This window comes from Rhinatrema bivittatum, chromosome 4 (genome assembly GCF_901001135.1).
Source record: "Rhinatrema bivittatum chromosome 4, aRhiBiv1.1, whole genome shotgun sequence".
Lineage (NCBI taxonomy): Eukaryota > Metazoa > Chordata > Amphibia > Gymnophiona > Rhinatrematidae > Rhinatrema > Rhinatrema bivittatum.
Window position 1 is genome coordinate 397737133 of NC_042618.1, and position 22689 is coordinate 397759821.

The following is a 22689-nucleotide window of genomic DNA, read 5'->3' on the forward strand; positions in this document are numbered from 1 at the left end:
TGGAACACCAGAAGCAAAGCCGAAGTCAGGAACCAGGAAGACAAGCTGAGAGGAAGCTGGGACTGGAGCGAGGACTCGGAAGCAGGATCAGGAACGCAGTAATTAGTGACTCAGAAGAGTGAACCTCATTGCAAGGCAAAGCATAGAAGCAGCTGCTGGGTTTAAATACCCAGTGGCGTCTGATGTCATCCTAGGGGCCGGGCCAGGGCTTCCCACCTCGGCCCCTTTAAAACCCGAGCTGTTGCGTGGGGTTTGCAGCAGGAGCTCAGCGGCGTCTCCCTCGTGGAGATGCCGCCGCGGAGAGGCCCAGCCATGGCCCGGGGAAGGCCGAAGAATGCCGCGACTCGGCAGGAGCTTGACAGCAAGGCAGGTGAGAGCCTGGCAGTGTCCTGCGGCCGGGATTCATAACATGGAGGATCTAATGTATACAGAGAAGCATATAAAGGAGACTTTCAGAGACATAATACAGTGGACTCACAGTCTGGCAGCTTTGGTGTTGCCTTGGAGAAGCAAAGTCACCTGGAAGAACATCTCCCTGGTGTGACAGGAAATGATCCTGTAGCTAGGACCTGTCCTACAGGTGCTGTAGTATCCTCTCACACCAAGGGTATATATACAGGGCCATGTGCCCAGAAGGGAAAGTTTAGGACAGTTGTTGTAGTTGATTTAATCATTATGAATGTAGATAGGTGGGTGGCTAGTGGGCACGAGGCTTGCTTGGAAAATTGCCTGCCTGGTGCTAAAGTGGAAGACATAAACCACCTAGATAGGATTTTAGACATTGCTGAGGAGGAGCCATCTGTCATGTTATATGTGGGCACCAATGACATAGGAAGGTGTGGGAGGGAGGTTCTGGAAGCTAAATGTTTAGACTTTTAGGTAGAAAGTTGAATTCAGCATCTCCAGAATAGTATTCTCAGAAATGCTTCATCTGGAGGTCCTCATAGACAGACAACGCCAGCATCATATTATTTGAATAAGGCAGTGGTGCAGGGGAAGAGTACTTTTGCAGGCATGAATACAAATTTCGGGAAGGGGCGGGATTAGGGAGGAGTTTGGGCTGGAATTATTAAAATGAAGGGCACTATCGCACCGTGTGATAGCATAATGCTACAGAGATCAGTTCTCACCACGAAGAGAACTCACCTGACTGGATGTGCCATCTCCTGCCCTATATATATATATATATATATATATATATATATATATATATATATAATATATAAACAGTACATATTTTTAAACTTCTCTTTGTCCCTTATCATGTCCTTTAACATTTATTTTTATTTGGCCATTAAACCACTAGTGGAGTATTCTTTATCCCCTTAACCAGTGCTGTGGATAAAATGTATGTCATAGTTGATGGTCTGTTCTTAAATTAAAGGGAAGGCTGTGACTATGCACTTGTGGTATTTTTCCTTTTAGAAATCCTTTTTCCTTCACCACAGATGAGTACAGTTGTGTGGCATGGGCTTTGTAAAACATGACTGAGGTTGATTTGGTTTGGGTGTCTTGCCGCTTACAAAGTCTTTGGACTGTAGTTGTTTCCCACAATTTTCTGCATGTTTGTCTCAAATGAACTGTAAAATGATTCAATGCCAACATGTGGTTTTAATAAGAAGTGAAAATGGGTAAATGAAAGAATGTCAAGCATTAGTTTGAGGTTCTCAGCATACAACACATGAAAATTTGACAGTGCCACACTTTGCATCAGAACATAAGAAATTGCCATGCTGGGTCAGACCAAGGGTCCATCAAGCCCAGCATCCTGTTTCCGACAGAGGCCAAACCAGGCCACAAGAACCTGGCAATTACCCAAACACTAAGAAGATCCCATGCTACTGATGCAATTAATATCAGTGTTCATTTGCTTGTGAGTTGGATTGGCCACTGTTGGAAACAGGATACTGGGATGAACCCTTGGTCTGACCCAGTATGGCAATTCTTATGTTCTTATGATGATTAATATATTATGCAAGCCTTCCTTTTACAGTTCTAAATTATTATTGAAGGCAAATTATAGAAGTCATAGAAGTAAAAGCTAGCCTCTATTTCATCGTTTATTTTCAAATGTAAAACACATTTTAAACTTTCCTGTAATTCCTAAATTATTGCTTCATTACTTTTACATTTAAGTATTGTAGCATAATGAGGGTGGCAGAGATGTGTGAATGTTAATTATTCATGTAGTATAAATAACTCTTTTCTTGCGCATAGTGCGATTAGCTGAAATTACTCTGTCCTCGTGATCTGGGATGGAAAGAAGGGTGGTAAATAATTCAATTACCTGCACACCCAGAAGTAATTTATTGAAATTATTTTCTAACTGAAGGATGTTTCTTACCTAACAAGAAAGATGAAAAAGGTAGGAGGAGAAATTGTCGGGCTTGGCTTCTAGGGATAAATATATTTCCTCCTCTCCACCCCGACCCCCCCAATGTTTGTTCTATATATATTTGTTAAGCTGATGAAATAAAAACAATTTAACAAAAATTTAAAGTAGCATAGTTCCAGTAGCTGAGTTGGTCCTGGAGAAATCTGGAGCCTTAGGAGTCTGTGTACTGTTAGTAAAAATCCATTGCTTATTTCTAGGTAACATTTTTCCAAAATTTTTAGCATGTTTGGCAAATTCTCAAGATAATTTCAAGATTGAGTACAAAATGTATTCATTTAGAGATCAGTACTCAATGTGTTTGGCTATGTTCAGGACTTAGCTGGACAAATCTATGTTTTTTAATTTTCTGCCCTCTGAATGGTTACCCAGGTAAAACTTACCTGTACAAAACAAAAGGTGGTGTAAATGTTTTTCAGGAGTGGTGCTTAAAATTAGCTGAGAAGTGTCTAGAGCAGAGGTTCCCAATCTTGTCCTGGAGGACCCCTAGCCAGTCAGGTTTTCAGAATATCCACAATAAATATGCATGAGATAAAATTTGCATGCTTTGGAGGCAGTGCATGCAAATTTTATCTTATGAATATTCATCGTGGATATCCTGAAAACCTGACTGGCTGGGGGGGGGGGGGGGGGTCCTCCAGGACAGAGTTGGGAGCCACTGGTCTAGAGTAAGTCTGGTTATGATGCAAAGCAGGTCTAAAGTTATCTCAGTGCGTTTACTTGGATAACTTTAAACCTAACTGGCTATATTCAGCATATACCTGGGTAAATTTTAAAAAAACCCAAAACAAAAAAACAAACAAACCTTTCAAACCTCATCTCCACCCCCAAAATAATTTAAAAAACTGAGGAGGCCATAGTGCTCAATTCTCTCTTCCCCTTCCCCCACCCTTACTTCAACAAATTAGTAGTGCAAGAGTGGCTAATCCCACCCCCTATGCTACTGACTTAAAATATCAATTAAAATCCCCACCCCTAAAGGTTTCTTTTACCTCCTCCTGCTCCCTTAATATATGTGCCACTAGCTCTGATAATTCCTGGCACTTAGGTATTCATTTACTCACTCTACTTCTTTGCTGATTAGCCTGCCACTGACAGCTGAAGAACCAATCCCTATTAAGAACTGAGGGAAGGATCAATCAGAGAATAAGTGAAGTGACTAAATGAATAACTAAGTACTGGGAGTTGTCAGCACTTGTGGCACTTATGTATGAAGTGAGTGGAAGGAAGTAAAAGATTACTCCTCCCACTCTACACTGGGGACATATTTGGAGGTTCTGTTGGGAGAGGGGGGATTATTGTAATATTTTAAGTTAAGGGAGCGGGATAGGATCAGCCCTGTTTTCACTGCTAATTTTTTAAAGGTATTGGGGATGGAGTGGGAGGAGGGGCTCTGCTGCTGCAATATTTACCAATATTCAGTAAAACCGCTGAGCAGCAAAGTTACCCAAATAACTTTATCCAGGTAACTTTAGCTGAGTATATTTACTGAAAGATAAATTATGTTGAATATTCAGCTAAAGTTATCTGAGTAACTTTATCCAGATAGCTTTGCCGCTTGCTGACTTACTAAATCAATCAAAAGGCTGATTGAGCAAAGGGATAAGAATAAAAATCTATTTTCCTTTAACATTTCATGGTGACTTCCAGGCCAGCCTTCTTAAACATGAGCAGAGAATGTGAAGAAACAATTGGGAGATTATGCAATACAGACATTCTGCATCTTTGGATCCCTCTAATTATAAAAATATTTCAGGATCCTGTTCATAAAAGATGAGGGCTTTTTTTTTTTTTTTAAATAATTACTCATAAAATACAACAACCCAATTACTAGGAGATATTCCATAATTTTTGTGGCATTTTGGTCAAAACCCAACTACTTTGTACAGGATGTTCAATAACTTTCCAATTACTCCAGAAATAATAGGTAACTAAATAGTGGTTTAACAGTTGTGCATCGCTTATAACTGTGTCAGAATAAACTGGACTGAAAACTGCATGGAGCAGGAAATACCTCTTATGTGCGTCTGTATAGTGTTGTGTGCCTCTATTTTGCATTATAGAAATGACAAGTAGATGTAATAATGAATTGTTTGAGGAAACTTATCATATGATTTTTTTAATGCTATATGTGTAAATATTTCCATACACGTTACCTTTGAAACATCAGTTCAGTTTTCATGCTTGATAGATTAATACCTTAATATCTAGAAATATTTTCTTGTTCAACATCAGAAAATGCTTAAATACATAAATCATAGGAAAATATAGTTTTACTATTATAAATGGCAGATCATGTATATTAAACTGAACACCAGAAAGCATCAACCGATTCTGTGGATTTAATGTAATAACATACAGAATAATGGCAGATAGAGACCAAAAAGGTCCATCCAGTATGCCCAACTAGTTTTTAAAATGTTTTAAAGTTTTATTTTATTAGGGTTGTCGCAACTGCCACACTGTACAAGCTATCCCCAAGCCTTCTGGTAAGGGTAGTAGTAGCTGCCAGAGGCTATCCCCAAGCAGCAATGTAAACTTTAGAAGCTGAATTTTAAAAGCACTACGTACACGAAAGAAGATATGCCAACATGCGCTGCAAGGATTTTAAATTGCAGGCCAGTACGCGTGTATCTCCTGGTATGCACACATTTTTTTGCTGTGAACATGGTCTGGGCAGGGCATGGGCGATCCTGGATTTCTCAATGAAATCTGCTGGTAAGTATTTACACACATAAGCATTTACCAGGATTCCCTCCCGTGCAACTTTACTTCTTCTATGGATGGGCATGTAAGTCCTGAAACAAAAAAAAAACTAAAGAGGTTAATGGGGTTTTTAAGGCTAGGGCTAATTGGGTAAAAGGTAGGCTAGTTAACTAGGGAGGATAGGAAGCCGTATCTTTTACCTGGGTGACCTGGGAACAAATTGGGGAAACTGGTAATTGCGTCAGCACGCGTCTAATAAAATGCCCCCACTTACGCAGTATTTATTTATTTATTTATTTATTTATTTATTTATAACTTTTTTTATACCGAAGTTCAGGTAACAGAATTACTTATCACTCCGGTTTACATTATAACAAGTAGAAAACAATGACAACATATGTCTTACAATGAACAAGGGAGTGAACAACTTGGATAATATAACATAACATAACTAGGAACAGTAGCAGTATGCACTATTAGAGCGAAACTAGCACATGGGGAGAGAAGTGGCATTTGCGTGCACGTACAGACGTCCATATAAAATTGTGCACATATGTATATGCATTCAGCTTATTTTATACCATGCGCGCATATACACACGTGTGTTATAATATGGCCATGTCCTTTGGCGCGAGCCGGCATACGCATGTACATGTGCGCCCATGCAGTTGTTTAAAAGTTACCATCCCCGTGTAATAGAAAAGTTACCCAATTTTTTTATTTCCATTCTCTAACCAGTAGGGATCCTCAATGTTTGTCCCATGCCTTTTAGAACTCCATTACAGTTTTCATCTTCGCCACCTCTTCCAATAGGGCATTCTGTCCGTGAATAAATTTTTCCTGACAATGTTCTTGAATCTTTCCCCTTGGAGTTTCATATCATGACCCCTAGTTTTACAGCTTTCTTTCCATTGGAAAAGATTTGATTTTTGTGCATCATTAATTCCTTTCAGGTATTTGGTCTGTATCATATCTCCCTTTTTCTCTTTTTTTCAGGGTATTTAGATTGATGAATTCTGTTAATTTTTAAATATGACTTAATTACTATATTGTAAAAGCTTTAGCTTGTTTTATTTTTCAGGTTTTAATGGCCATCAGATTGACTACAAAATATATAAAAACCTTGATTAATCTATAATTGGACGGATTATGTTAGTAATAAACCCTGACTAGAAGACTCTCTGCAATAGGCATTCAAATTGAATTAAATTGCCATTAAAACTGATGTAGTTAAACTGGATAGATGTTAATTGAGTGTAATTGAATAGCTTGCCTATAAAGGACATGTTTTCTTTAAAGACTTGAAAACAAATATTTAACGATGATATATTAACTGAATTTCATTTGACATTGCTTCATTATTAGTCATAAACATAAAAAGGCCATTCAGTGCATATGGAGTATAATGTGCTTTTAATAACTTGGAATAAATTCTAGAGATATTGTGTTGTTTTATGTTCTAGATGGTAGTCCAGAGGAAATTTAAAAAATTAGTAAATAAAAAAAAATTGATTATCTGCTCAAGGATTTTAGTTCTTCATGTAGGACAGAAAATCTCAGTAGGTAAATAAATCAGTGTTCTAAAACAGTGGTTCTCAAACTTTTTCCCATCGTGACACACCTAACAGACCACACTCACATGTGTGGCACACACTGCTCATTACAATTTATGGCGGAAATAAAAAATAAAGGTCCAGTATTATTTTTATTAAGAATGACACAAGGAAAAGATACGTATTCTGTCTGAACAGAAATTGCATAAACGGTAAACATCCCACACTAAAACAGCACCAATTTCCAGCACTTAACAGTAACCACCTTACCTAAGAAAAAGCAACACTGAAAATATTACACCAGGCCTTAAGACACCAATACATCTCCTATTAGGAAAATGGACCAAGTCAGGCTGCTATAGAGCCCTACACAGAAACTACACGCCAGCAGAAAACCTCACCTGAGTCACATGTGCTGACCCTCACCTAACAAAGATTAAAGAGACCAAAACGCATAACTAGAAGCATGCGGAAAAAATGAATTGGAAACTGCAACAAGCCAGAGTCTCTGGATGCAGTGCAACAAAGGAAAAAGGAAACATCACCCATCCTTATAAAACAAATCAAGAAATATAAAATCAGTAGCAGTAAAACCATACTAACAAAAAGAACAGATTATTTCAAAACAGCGGATGAATGGAATATCCAATAATTAAAAACTCATATCAAAAATTTCTATTTCAAAATAGCAGAAACAAAGACCCAGTAATGAAAAATAATAAGGATACAAAAAATGTTTTGCTCTGCATACCTGGGAACGTTTGAAATCCAGGTGCCCTGAGATTGTTTTGAATTAGCAGGAGGAGGGGTGGTTTGCTTGGAACTTTCTCCTCTCTCTCTCTCACAATGGCTCACATATACACATGCTTTTTCTTTGTCACTTATATAGGCTCTTAATTATACATTTACACACAAGCTGTCTATCTTTTCAGGCTTACACATACATGCTGTCCTTTTCTCTCACTTACAGACTCTCATTCACATGCTTACAAACATGCTCTCTCTCTTTCTCTCATTTACACACAGGCTCTCAATCACATACTCACATGCTCCCTCACCTAAACCAGCTTTCAATCACACACATACTCTCTTTCACATGTACAACTCTCAATCATTCACATACATGCTATCTCACACACACACACACACACACACACACACACACAGTATCTCAAACACACATGCTTGCTCATTCACTCACTCTCCCTCCTCTCCCGAACTAGTGGCAGCAGCAGCCTCCTCCACTTCTAATCCTAAAGGCAGCAACATACTTCATTTTCAGCCCTCACGGAGCAAGGAGTTCCATCGGCCACGGGGGTTGACGACGTTCTTCATTTTCCTCCGAGCTGCGCTGCTCATTCCTCAGGCTGCGCCTTTCTTTTCTTCGGGCCGACGCTGCCTGCACTAGCACGGTCTCTTCTTCCTGCGCACGCACCCGCTGCTCACCACTTCCTCTTCTGGGCCGCGGGGGCGGGAAGAAGAGAGCTGCTGTCCTGCCACGTTCCGCCTGGGCTTTCAGCGTTTTAAGCCCGGTTGGAGGACCTATCATGCTCGGGTAGGGGGAGCAGCTGGGTCAGCAAGGGACCCAGCAGTGTGGTGACACACTGGTGTGTTGCGACACACCGGTTGAGAACCACTGTTCTAGAATACATTCAGAGATACATGATTAGGGTTGGTAAAGTGAAATTTAAAAACTGTTGACATTTGTTTCGATTAGAGTATATTGTAAAAACAAAGATGTGCTGAGCTGTTTACTGTTGTTCTGCTCAGTTTGTTTCCATATATTTTTTGCTTACCATAACTGTAAAGAAATACCTACTGGTGTGATGTGGCTTTACCCTGCCCTAAATATTTGAAAATTTTGCTAAAAACTACAGCCCAAACATCTTTTTTTCTTGACTATTAAAATAGAAGTAAAGATCAAGAAACTAATGATAGTTGATAACCTTTTTTTTTTTTTTGGACTAACTTTATACAGGTGTGACTTGTTTTCAAGAACTATGCTTTTTGTCAGGTCAATGCAAAATGAGCTCATTGCACTAATCTGATGAAGGGAGCCTAGCTCTCAAAACATAGTTTTATTTATGTAACAAGTTTATAAACCATTTTTCATAACTAAAGTATCACTGTAGAAAGGAAAATAAATTGCTAGATGAAATTAGACTAACAAAGTTTCCTTTTCGATTTCTACAGTTCTTTCAGTGGTCAGCAAGTACTTACGGTAAGTCCCAAAGGTCTGACCCAGAAAAGCTTAACTACAGTTTTGTTCATCTTTGGCATGCCAAAGCTGAGCCAGTGGGACAGTCAACAGTAATAATACAAATACTGTTAGATATTGCATGTACTATAATCTGTCATGTACCATGTAAGTGAGTAGTTTGTAGTTTAAAAAAAAAGAAAGAAATTGAATACCTCTTATTAGACAGATAACGTATCAATTTTAGGTATTTTACTTTGTAGCTATCAAGATTGACAACTAAACTATATCTTAAAGAAACTGTCATTGCAGGTTTCTTTTGCCTCTAAGGTGTTTTCTGTAGCATTCTTGAATGCAATCAATCAAGTAATAAAATTTCTTGACAGCTCAGAGAATAAGTGAATTGATTTGTGCCTTTTAAATTAGGGACTTTAAAACTGTAATTAAGATGAAAGTTAAAGATAGGCATTATCGAGTGTTCAAGTGGCTTACAAGAAATTCTGAGAACCATTATATCAACCTGCAATTTTATTGCAGTACAATATAAGCAGTCCTACTTGACATATTCTTTTCTGTACACAATACATTGTAAGCATTCTAACGAGCAATTTAACATTGTTGAATAACAAGGAATAGATTTGTAGCTCATCTCAATCCAAGTGACATTGGAGCTATAAGAAGAGAGATGTAATTTGAAATTGATATTTTCTTTTGTCAAGTCTCATGTTGCTGGAAGTATAGTGGAGCAAATGTAGGAAAACGTGCCAGCTATGTGATAAGTGTGGTGATTGCCAACAAGCTAGATGTACCATGTGTCAAAAGGTATGAAATCTGTACGGAAGACTAAGTAATTGTAACCAGTTTGATTGACGCTGAATCCTTGCCTTTGAAGAAATGCATTTTGCAAGAATGAAATACTGCATTCAGAAAATGTATGCATTAGGGGCTCAAGCCATCCAAATTCCCTTTGATTTTTAGTCAAATAATAGAAAATATCTGGAATAGCAATTGTCATAAAAGGAAATATTTTGGGGGTGTAGGAAAGTGAAGGATTTATCATGTCATATGAAGAAAGATATTTGGAAAGAAGGAATCCCCATTGACACTCTATTTAAATTTTCTACTCCACCCCAAACCTTCTCTCAAACTCACTCAAAATTCAGTATTACCTTTTTATTGACATTTCTCAAACCCAAAAATATTTACTCTTGCTTGAGGTTTATGTAAGTCTAGCCTAGTATATTGTTATATTCTACTTCTAAAGAAAGCAATTTTGATTCTTGTAAAACCTTATTACATTTGTTAAAGAATAGGGAAGCTACTTGCAATAAAACTCTTTTTACTCTATCATATAACACCCAAATATATTTTTAAAGTATCTGCACACTTTTAAACTGTGTCTAAACGTTTCCATGCAAAACACACTTTTAGTAAAGGGTCAGTACCATTATTGCCACTGGAGATTGACACTACCCTTTTAAAAACTATTTTGCCAAACTCAAATCCATAACTTATATTCCAATCACAGCATCTCTATTAGCCTAATCTAAGCATCTTTTTCTTTCACATACATTCAACAATACTTAAAACATTTAAATTTACATTTCACACATTTTCCATGTGCATGCATATCTACCTCGTGTCTTATTTCAAACATTGCATATGCCCATGGCAACATGAATCTCCATGATTGTAGAGAAATCAGGAGACAAACACTAACAGGCCGATGCAATATTGGCTTGCGTAAAATGGTGCTCATGATTGAGCGCCTACTCTCCTAACGCGTGCCCAGCCACCTCTCCTGGGTGTGCGATGCATTATTTAAATGACATCGGATGCCCAGGAGAAGTGGTTGTGCGCCGGCTAGGAATACAGCACGCAATAATGGGTGTCCATTTCCCTAACCTGATTGCCGGCAATTTTTTTTTTTCATGCTGCTTTTCTTTGGTTCCTCCTACTTAGTATTGTCCTGATACTTTGGGCTTTTTTGTGGCTTTATGAGTTGGGTATTTTTTTTCTTTTTTTTAGAAGGCTCAGCACATAAAGACTTAACACCAGCCATTGGGAGTGATAGCTAATAGCCTCATCTACATGCTATGTGCTGGTTTGGCCACACATTTTTGTCACGCTTTTCCCCTTATTGCATCATGTAAGTCTAGCGCATCAAAGAGCCGGTTAGCCTGTGTGCTAGGCTCAGTGCACGATATAGTTTCAGCCTGCAAATGTTTATAAAGTGTGGTACATTAGTAGGTAGGACACATTTATACAGGCTAGTTACATGTAACACCTTAGCTTCATATAATACAAACTAATTTCAACATATTTATATACCACAAATCTTAATTTCTAAGCATTGTACAATAAACATTCATAAAATCCATTGTACATCAGTTATTAATACTAAATCAAAAAATATAGAACAAGATAAAAACAAAGCATCAATACATATAATAAAACACCTTCTTTCTCAATAGTTAGCCCATCGATCTCGACACTTTGAAAATTCTCTATGATCTATTTGCCTTCAAATTGCTACTAAAATAGAGGTAGATCTTAAAGTATGCCGGATTTTATAAGATACGCGCGTAGCCATGCGTATCTTATAAAATCTGGGGTCGGCACGCGCAAGGCTGCGCAAAATCAGCAGCCTGCGCGCGCCAAGCTAGTTACATGTAACTAGCGCCAAGCCGAAATCGGAGCGGCCTTGGAGGGAACTTTCCTTCCGTGTCCCCCCACCTTCCCCTCCTTTCCCCTATCTACCCTACCCCCCAGCCCTACCAAAATCCCCCCTACCTTTTGTTGTGCAAGTTACGCCTGCGCGTAACCTGTGCGCGCCGCCTCGGCATCCCCTGGCACAGGCCACAGTGCCGGGGGACTCGGGGCTGCCCTCCCGGTCCACCCCTGAACCATTGCCACGCCCCCAGAACACGCCCTCGGACTGCTGACACCCCCTGGACACGCCCCTCCCGCCCCTTTTACGAAGCCCCGGGACTTACGCGTGTCCCGGGGCTTTGTGCGCGCCGGCGGCCTATGCAAAATAGGCACACTGGCGCGCAGGGCTTTTAAAATCTAGCCCATAATGTACTTGACTTTTACTTTAGATTCATGCACTTCTTTGAGTTGCCCCATAATGAATTTATACAACCTCGCATGGAGGCATAAATCAGTTCATACACATATAAGTATGTGCACACAAAGTTATGCCTGCATTTTATAAATTGTGTGGCGAGAACAGCACAGCTTATAAAATACTGCATATCTCTGCCCTCAAAGTACGCGCATATGTTTGTGTGCTTTTTTTTTAAATGCAGAGAGAGCGGCATACTTTCTGTGCCTGGCTTGCTACCAGACTGCTTGTATGTTCCCTGCAATGTTGCCTACATTCTGCAAATAAAGGTCTCCTGAGTGTGCCATCAATCCAGCAGGCACACCTAGAGGAGGTCAGGGACAGAGCAATCTCAGTAGTGGGCCCCATATTGTGGAACAAAATGCTAGACAAGCTGTGACTTATTCCTGATTTGAAGGAATTTAGAAAATATTTTAAAATGTAGCTTTTCAAGCAGGCTTTTAATGATCTCTTAAGTGGAGATTTGTAGTCTGCAAGCTCAGTTTGTAACCCAAAAGTCTGAATTCTATGGAATTGTATTTTGTTTGGGTTGGACTTGTTTTGTCTTACATTTGATATATTTATGAATGTTTTAACTATAAACTGCTACAATATGTGGAGTATATGGTATAAGAAAATTTTTTTAAAAATACTTATTTTATAAAAAAGTATACACACATTTTATAGGCAAAATAATGTATTGTGTGCATTTATTTATCTCCATTTATGTATGGAGGCAGGACTTTTATGAGAAATGTGCATACTCCACTTACGAAAATATTTACTTGTGCATGCAGTTTTAATCACCAGTACACTGGCACTTACACTGGTTCACCTAGAACTTCCATTTTTCTGCATTCAGCAGGCCAGTTCCTACAAGTGAGTTGTGCATCTCTACCAGCAGATGGAGAAAGAATTAAAGCAGATGTCATGGACATATTACCCTGGCCTGACGACAGCTTGCCAGTATGTGCACGGTGGTTGTGTGGGGTAATAATATAAAATATGTCATAGAACACTCTACACATAATCTGGTAAAGCAAAACTTAGTTTACTAAATGTAAACATATGGATAATAAATCAGCAAAGTAATATCAACATTAAATATAGTATTACAATAAGCTGTACATAAATCATTACAGATAAATAGGAGACAGAAATAAAGATAGAATATTAACAAAGAACAAAAGAACACCTCCCTTATACACCCTCCTCTATATAAGCCAGTGTTCATAGGAACTCTGGAGGCCTCGGGCCCGGGGACTCTGAAAAAGAACGACTTGCTCTGTGTTCCTTTCAGCTCATCCAACTAAAATAAGAAAATGCTATGTCTTATATATCCCTCTGCAAGTTAGATGTTTCAAAGGCATTTCAGTACCAGTCCTTTGATCTCCCATTTGGTAAAAGACATCAAATTATTATAACTCATTATCAGCTCATTGGTATCTGTATTAGTCTTTAGCATTTGATCTTCCCAAGTAATAAGAAATACCAAATGTCTTAGACTTTGATGTTCCCAGACATACCAAATGTTCCTTGGGGCCATCCCAGCTCTTTATCGGCTCGTTGTTGCCAGAATGTCTCAGGAATGCATGGAACAAATGGTGGTAGTGTCATGCCTTTGTACAATCTTTGTACTTAAACTATATACAATATATTGATTCATACTCATCAATCATTAGAGCATGTTCTGATCCATAGCTGTCTATTCGCGGTACAAAGTCTTCCAGAGATCTAGCTAGCTTGCCTAAAATTATCTTCCCACACAATATTCTCCGTCTCCAGCAGATGGTGGACTTGCATTTCCCTTCTGGGGATTGCTTGAGGTAAAAGATAATGAGCAAAAGGAAAAGAGAAGATTTTCGGACACTGCTTGAGCTCCTGAGGTGCCATCAGTGGGTCCCTCTCTGAGCGTTTTCAGTCCAGGAGCCTACCTCAGGCATGGATTTAAAAAAAAAAAAAAAAAAGTAGTTGGAGCTAGAGGGAGGGCTTGATGGTGATGGCTTATGCCCTCTGCCCCCGTAGCCAAAGACCTATTCATTCTCTCAACCAGGGAAGGCTAAGCTCTGGTACGTAAAAAAAAAAAAGGAAGAGAAGAAAGTGTATGGAGGTTTTAGTTTCCTTTTTCCTTCCTTACCGGGTCTCCTTCCCTTGGTGCTGGGTGATTGGTGTCCTTCCCCTCCCCCCTGTCCCTCTCAATTTTCTGTGGCTCTCAATGTAGAGCAGAGGCAGTGTGGGCTCAGTGAGTTGAGCAACCTTGAAAGGTTCAATTTCTTCAGCTGCATGTTAAGCCACGGCAGCGTTTTTTCCCTGAGCACAGGCTGGGTGAGTGTGCTGCATGGTGGGGTATGGACGTATGTGCGCATGTGTGCAAGTACTTGGGTGCGTAAGTCTGCAGCCTATATTTGTGCGCGTTCTTGAGCGTGGGGGGGGGTGTTTGTGCGCATAGATTACATATGTGATTCTTCATGGACGCACACTACCTGGGCACATACGTTTAGCACATGCTGTCTGAGCACATCCTGAGTGCATAATATTTGGGCGCATACTATCGGTGCATAATACTGCTGCCCTTTGGTAGGTGTGTATTATGCGTGTCCTCCCGGATACGGTTGGTGTGCACAATTGCCTATCTCGCACACAGTGCCGGAGAGTATGGCACTGGGGTCTTAGAGGTCTCAGAGTCTAGCTATCTATGTGGCTTGCTGTATAAGGGCAATATGGCCATCACTTTCTCTAAGCTTGAGTCAGCACTATTTGGACAAGGTGGTTTACCTATTATGGATGTGGCCAAATCTGGGCTATCCCCTTAGACTAAGGGGGGTGGGGCGGAAGATGATGCAACAAATGTTTTCCCTCCTCCATTTCCTGTGACAGACATCTACAAGAGATTTGGACCATCCAGACAGTGTTACGTTTGGGCCTATGGGCTCCAATGTGGATCCATCCTCCTTTTCCTAGGTGGAATTTTTTTTCTTGGGTCTTCAGACCTTTCTGCAAGGTCGCTCAGTGGAGCTGTGGATGCCTTTTGTGTTGGGTTCGCATTCTTGATGCTCCCACTTTTCAGCCTCTGTGTGCAAGTGCTTTGATGAGGTGGTCCCTTGTGATATTCAGGAGGATGATGAGGATACGTTGGATGACTCTAGGGATTTGGGTTCCTCCTGTATGGAAGAGAGGAAATTCCTCTGGATTTGGAGCCATATGGGACTTTGCTCAAATTCTTTTACAGAGATGTGTTGCCAAGTCTTTTATCTCAGACTTTGAAGAAGCTTGGTGTAGCTGGGGTGATTCTTCAGGTGTGCCAAAGAGGACCCCATATTGGTCAACCTACACAAGTTGTCATGTTTCTTCCCTGTCTGGATGCAATTCAAGTGTTGATTGACCTTGAATGGAGTGCCCCTGAAGTTAACTTCAAATAGGGGTGCGACTTAGAGGGATTGTACCCCTTGGATCGAAGTCGAATCTTTGCAATTCTCAAAGGGGGCTAGCTTGTTAGGTGCTGTTAGCAAGTGAAACACCATCCCAGGGTAAGGAGGGGCAGTTTTAAATGATGCTCAGGACAGGCGGATTGAGGCTATCCTTATGCAGGGCTTTGAGGCCATGGTGATGAATTTGCATTTTGTTGGTCCTTGGTAGCTTAGCTTGGCTTGCGTCTCTCTCAGGAGGAGCAGGGTCTGATGGCAGATCAGTATAGAACTGGGAACTGCATTCTGTCTGATGCAGGCTGTGACTTGGTGCACATGGCTGCTAGAAAGGTGGCTTCCATGATAGTGGCTAGTGACCAAATGTGGCTATGAAATTGGCTATGGAATTGGTAGACACGACTTGCAAGTCCAGTCTTGCAAGCTTACCCTTTCAGGGTTCTCTTTTTCATTTGTGCCCTTACTGCGGAGACTGTTTTCAAAGTCTTGTCCCTTTGGAAGGTCTCAGTCCTTTTGGCCTAGAAAGCCTCATAAGGATGCAGCTCCAGAACTGGGGCTCCTTGATCTTTACAATGAAGGTGCGGGGACTCATCTATGGAGGTGGGTCCAGATTATGATGGACTAGTTGGTCCTAGAGGTGATAATGGACAGTTATGCTCTGGAATTCCTCCAGTTTCCTCTGGGTGCTTTTTATAGGTCTCTCCGTGCAACTCTCCACAGAAGAGAGTGGAGGTGGAAACTACCTTCAGGAGGCTGTTGGCCTTGTAGGCCGCTTTTCCCTTTTTTTTGTCATTCCCAAAAAGGAGGAGGAGTCCTTTGACTCATCCTAGATCTTAAGGAAGTTAATTGTCTTTAGTGTTTGATTTATTTCTGTATGGAAACTCTGTGTTCCGTAATATTGGCAGTACAAACGAGAGTTTCTCACGTCTTAGATCTGATGGATGCATATTTACACATTCGCTAGGAACATCAGCGTTTCCATCCTGAGCCATCATTATCATGTTCAGGCTCTGCCCTTGGGCTGCCAATTGTTCCTGGGACCTTCTCCAAGGTCATAGTGGTAGTAGTGACGTGTCTGTGCAAAGAAGACATCCTGGTACATTCGTAACCAGAAGACTCATAGCCGCCTTAGATGCTGAAGTGTTTTGGCATCCGATTGAATGTGGAGCTGGGCAGAGTATTTCTGCTGGAGGGTTGCATTCAGATATTAGTTGCTCAGGTTCAGGCCCTAATGAGGACTATTAGTCTGACGGTGCAGTCATATCTTCAGGTCCTGGGATCGATGGCAGCCACTTTGGACATTGTCCCCTGTGCGAGGGCGCTCCTGCAGCCCCTTCAATGCACATTGCTTTCCCGTGGCATCCACAATCACAGAAGTGCATGGTGTGATTTCACTTGCCCCTGGCAGTGCATGTTCAGTTACACTGGTGGCTACAGGAGACAGTCTCAGGAAGGGGATTTCCCTGGAGGCACCAGTCTGGTTGGTTCTCATGACAGATATGAGCCTTTTGAGTTGGAAGCATGTACAGTTTCACTGACATGTTGGTAGCTTGCTGAGCAACTGGAAGCTCATGCAATTATGGTACTGTTGGACAATGCATGAGTAGTGGCCTATATCAATTATCAAGGTGGAACGAGAAGCCTATCGGTTCATGGTAGCACTCTGGGTAGTCCATTTGGGGTTTGTTGGCGTCCTCCACCAAAGCAGAGGTACCATGATTCTTCAGTCATAGTAAAAATCCAAGAGCACAGAATATCTATGCTCTCATTCGGATGTGGCTGTGGGACAGGATGGTATATGTCTTCCTGCCATGACCGCTGATATGTGGCAGAATCATTCAGAAGATTGCTAGCCAGACTGAAGCAGTACTTCTAATGTCTCTGGATTGATTCCGGAGGCTGTAATAGGCCGTTCTGCAGAGGCTGTTTGTGGGCAGTCCTATAAGGCTGTTGCTCAGGACAGATCAGTTGCAATGATCCAGATTGTTTTTGTAGTGTGGTTTGGCCCTCGAAAGGGCTTGGTTGTTGAAGTATGGTTATTCTTTTGCAGTGATTTCCACTTTGCTCTGGGCCAGAAAGAACTTTACTACGTCTCTGGCCTTTGTTACAGTCGGTGAGTTGAGAGGCCTTGTGTGAGGAACGATGTTCTCAGCATTTCAGTGGGAAATTCCTTTAATTTTAGAATTTCTGCCAGATGGTTTGCTTAAAGGTTTGGCCCTTACCATCTTGAAGGTTCAAATAGCAGCACTTGCTTGTTATAGGGGGCAAGTCAATGGTGAACCAATGTCTTCTCATCCAGATATGTTCCAGTTCTTGATTGATTCCCACCTTTCACCCTTTCGGTCTTTCTTTGCAGCTACTTACATTGGAGGCAGTTTTTTCTCATGGCAATCTGTTCAGTGCGTTGGATTTTCAAATTGCACGATCTTCTTTCTGAGGGCCATTTTATTGTGTGACTTCCTTTCTTTTGCCAATAGTGATTTCCAGAATTTCAATTGGATCACTCCTTTTTCCTGCCCACACGGGACAGTGATAGTGCTGTACATGAGTATCGTCTTTTGTGGGTCTTGGATATCAAGCAGCATCTGATGAAGTACTTAATGATTTCTAAATCTTTCAGGAAGTAGGATCCTGTGCTAGCTGTGCTCCATGGTACAGGTAATCAAGAGAAACCGGCAACATGGGCAGCAGCTATAGCCTACTGGAAAAACAATGCCATCATGGCTGCCTGTGTGGATGCCTAGATTCCTTTCTCTAAGCAAGTTAGAGCTCATTTCACCAAAGCTTAGGCAGTATTGTGGGCGGAGCCTTGGTTGTCATCTCTGGCCAAGTTTTCCCAAGCAGCAATGAAATCTTCCTTTCATACCTTCCCAAGCATTACTGCTTGGACGTTCGAGCTCTGAAGGTCATAGCTTTCGTGCGGTGTTAAACTGGACTACGGGCAGCCTCCTGCCCTGTTCAGGAGTAGCTTTGGTATATCCTACTTGAGGAATTGGCCTGCCTGAGTGCAGGGGAAGGAGAAGTTAATACTTACCTGATAATTTCCTTTCCTCTAATGAAGGCAGGCCAAACCCCGACCTGCCCTCAGCTGCCAGTGTTTGCCTTTGGGTCACACAGAGTATTTTATTTATTTATTTATTTAAATGATTTATATACCGGAGGTTCCTGTATAGTATACATATCACCCCGGTTTACAAAGAACAGTAACTATCGCTAAAAAAAAAAATATAGCGGTTTACATAGAACATAGAACATAATAAAAGAAGTTTTACATTGAACAAATCTAAGTAAGTAAAGTTTTTACATTGAATAAATTAATTGAAGCAAATAGTGTATGATATTTAACCGTTAATAAACAAGCAGTTAATAAATCAATGAATAACATGGAAAAATATGAAGTCAATATGAGTATATGTATGTAGTATGTATGAATTCAGCATGTGTAAATTTCTGATTGAATAAAATAATAGATCTGAATAAAAAACGTTGTGGGCTTGAAAATACTTTTCTTCGTGTTCTTGGCTCTAGGGGAAAGCTTGTTTGAACAGCCAAGTCTTAAGTTTCTTTTTAAATGTAGGGTGGCATGTTTCCAAACGAAGGTCTGGAGGGAGCGAGTTCCAAAGTGATGGGCCAGCTGTGGATAATGCACGTTTCCTCAAAATGGATTTCGCCGGTTGTGTGATTAGTCTGTTTTGATAGGCGCTTCTGGTTGGTTTCACGGATGTGTGTAATCGAATTTGAAATGTTAGGTTGAGAGGTGCGATGTTGTGTAAGGCCTTATGAATCATCATTAAAGATTTGAACTGGATCCTGTATTTAATCGGAAGCCAGTGGAGATGGTGGAGAATAGGGGTGATATGATCTCTTTTTTTAGCATTTGAAAGAATTCTTGCAGAGGCATTCAGGACCATCTGAAGTGGTTTGATGGTACATGCTGGAAGGCCTAGGAGGAGGGAGTTACAGTAATCCAGCTTTGGGAGTATTGTTCCTGCTATTCGTTGGAGGACTGTTAAGTATCTTAACCGGTCCCTCAGTTTAGTGAATGTTAATTTTTTTGTCTTCGCTCAGTGTTCCCTATTGGTTGGAAGCATGAGTGGTTGATTAATAGTCATGTTCAATTATAATCAGTTTGTCCACAGTTTGACTTTTTCAGAGAATACTGGTGGGCTGATATCTGGGCAGGGCTATATGTCCATGACATCAGCTTTTACTCCAACTCCATCTCCATCGGCTGGTAGAGGTGCACAACCACTTGTGGGGATTGGCCTGCTTTCATTAGAGGAAAGGAAATTATTAGATAAGTAGTAATTTCTCCTTACTTCACCATGACCCCCCCCCCCCCACTACCACCACCACCACCACTTTACCCATTCCTCCTGCCCAGAAACTGTAGACAAAAACAAGTGCAATTTCATTTGTGACTCAATTAGCAAGTGTAAAACTGTATGCAAACCGTTTACAAAATACTAATGTGTGTAAACTAACAAAACTTGCACCAGAATGCTCCCCTAAACTGCCCCTTTTTCATTTATTTGTATGTATAATACTGCTAGTATGCACATACGGCTTTTACAAAATTACTTTTGCACCTACATGCTACATATGCGTAGCTTCCAATTTTTTTGTGCTGAAGACTTTTTAAAATTATCCTTATATTGCTTACGGCTCTCTTTGTATCAAAGATGCATAGTAGTATGAGCAGAAAAAGATCGAATTGGTCTATGCCAGGGGTCGGGAACCCATGGCTCGCGAGCCAGATATGGCTCTTTTGAGGGCTGCATCTGGCTCGCAGACACGTGTCGCCATACTTCGCGGTTCCCCGCTGACCCAGCTGCTCCCCGGTCCTCCGCCGCCCGGGCTTAAAATGCTGTCAGCCCGGGCGGAATGCGGCAGGACAGCTGGAGTCAGCGGCACCGGCGTGCTCTCTTCTCCTCCCCCCCCCCCCCCCCCCCCGCGGCCCGGAAGAGGAAGTGGAGAGCATCGGGTGCCTGCGCGGGAAGAAGAGACCACACTAGCGTGGTCTCTTCTTCCGCGCAGGCACCCGATGCTCACCACTTCCTCTTCCGGGCCGCGGGGGGGAGGAGAAGAGAGCACGCCGACTGGAGTCATCCGGGTGCCTGCGCGGGAATCATCGGGTGTCAGCCGGGTGCCAGCGCTGGAGTCATCGGGTGCCTGCGCGGGTCTTCCCGCGCAGGCACCCGATGCTCTCCACTTCCTCTTCCGGGCCGCGGGAAGAAGAGAGCACGCCGGTGCTCTCTTCTTCCCGCGGCCCGGAAGAGGAAGTGGAGAGCATCGGGTGCCTGCGCGGGAAGAAGACTGCAGCGCGGCTCGGAGGAAAATGAAAATCTTCAACCGCGGCCGATGGACTCCGCCTTCGCCTCCGCGAGGGCTGAAAATGAAGGAGGTTAGCGTTGGGAGGTGGCTGCTGCTGCCGCGAGTTCCCGGGGGGGGGGGGGGAAGGGGGGAGAGAGAGAGTGAATGAGCGAGCAAGCATGTGTGTTTGAGATCCTGTGTGTGTGAGTGAGAGATTGCATGTATGTGAATGATTGAGAGCCTGTATATGTGAAAGAGAGTATGTCTGTGATTGAGATCCTGCCTGTGAGAGAGAGAGCATGAATGTAAGTTTACCATTGGGAACCTGTATGTGTAAGTTTGTAATTGAAAACCTGTTTGTTTGAAAGAGTATGTGTGTATGATTGAGATCCTTTGTGTGTGAGAGAGAGCATGTGTATGTATGATTAAGAGCCTGTGTGTATAAGTAAGAGAGAGATCATGTGTGTCTGTGTCTGATTGACAGCTGGTTTAGGTGATGGAGCATGTGAGTATGTGATTGAGAGCCTGTGTTTAAATGAGAGAGAGAGACCATGTGTGTCTGTGTGATTGAGAGCTGATTTAGGTGAGGGAGCATGTGAGTATGTGATTGAGAGCCTGTGTTTAAATGAGAGAGAGAGAGACCATGTGTGTCTGTGTGTGATTGAGAGCTGATTTAGGTGAGGGAGCATGTGAGTATGTGATTGAGAGCCTGTGTGTAAATGAGAGAAAGAGAGGACATGTTTGTAAGCATGTGAATGAGAGTCTGTGTGTGAGAGAAAAAGACAGCATGTATTTATGTGATTGAAAGCCTGTGTGTGTGTAAGCGTGAAAAGATAGACAGCATGTGTGTAAATGTGTAATTAAGAACCTATATAAGTGAGAGAGAAAAAACATTTGTATATGTGAGTGACTGAGAGCATGTGTGTATAGGTGTGTCATTGAGAGCCAGTGTGAGAGAGAGCGCTGGTATGTGACTGAGAGAGGAGAAAGTTCCAAGCAAACCACCCCACCTCCTGCTAATTCAGAACAATCTCAGGACACCTGGATATCAAACGTTCCCAGGTATGCAGAGCAAAAAATTTTTTGTATCCTTATTATTTTTCATTACTGGATCTTTGTGTCTGCTATTTTGAAATATTTTGTTGGTATCTGGAAATGTTTTATATGAGTTTTTAATTATTGGATATTCCACTCATCAGCTGTTTCGAAATATGTTCTTTTTGTTAGTACAGTTTTACTGCTGATGATTTTATATTTCTTGATTTGTTTTATAAGGATGTGTGATGTTTCTTTTTTCCTTTGTTACACTGCATACAGAGACTCTGGCTTGTTGCAGTTTCCAATTCAGTTTTTGTCTGCATGCTTCTTGTTATGCGTTTTGGTCTCTTTATTCTATGTTAGGTGAGGGACAGCACGTGATTCAGGTGAGGTTTTCTGCTGGCGTGTAGTTTCTGTGTAGGACTCTATAGCAGCCTGACTTGGTCCGTTTTCCTAATAGGAGATGTATTGGTGTCTTAAGGCCTGGTGTAATATTTTCAGAGACTTATTGTACTTTAAAAGTGTGATCTTACATAAAATGCACACATTTACTTGTATTTAGTTTTAAACATATTGTATGGCTCTCATGGAATTACATTTTAAAATATGTGGCGTTTATGGCTCTCTCAGCCAAAAAGGTTCCTGACCCCTGGTCTATGCAATGTACCAAGGTTGTTCTGTCCAAACTGCAAGGCTATATCCCAGCTGCTACCCATTGAAGCTTGCCTGCTTATAGGCTATTATGTCTTATTCCAGTCAGATTTTGTTTTGCTCATTGGTTCTATATCATCCTGTATAGATGAGTATACAAGATACCATACTTAATCCAATACCCTGCCCCTCCCCATGTCTTATTACCAAGCTTTGTAATAATATAATAAATTACACAGTCATAAAGCCTGAAAATGAAAGCAGTACTTTAGTAATTCAACAGTTTGCACCTTTTTGGGGTAAAGGAACTT

General features: G+C 41.3%; 1 protein-coding gene across 6 annotated transcripts in view; it reads left to right on the top strand.

Moving 5' to 3' along the window:
* The window catches only part of SLC25A26 (solute carrier family 25 member 26), a 373630-nt gene that overhangs the window by 224642 nt on the left and 126299 nt on the right, over positions 1 to 22689 (top strand). For 3 of the 6 annotated variants that reach the window (XR_003856626.1, XM_029601048.1, XM_029601049.1), the window contains exon 6: positions 8845 to 8872. The exons of the other annotated variants lie outside the window; for them this stretch is intronic. Coding sequence is in view for 2 of the 3 variants with exons in the window: in XM_029601048.1 (XP_029456908.1) it covers positions 8845 to 8872 (28 nt within the window). In the remaining variant the exon portion in view is untranslated. The remainder of the gene's footprint in view (positions 1 to 8844; positions 8873 to 22689) is intronic. 6 annotated transcript variants of the gene reach the window in all.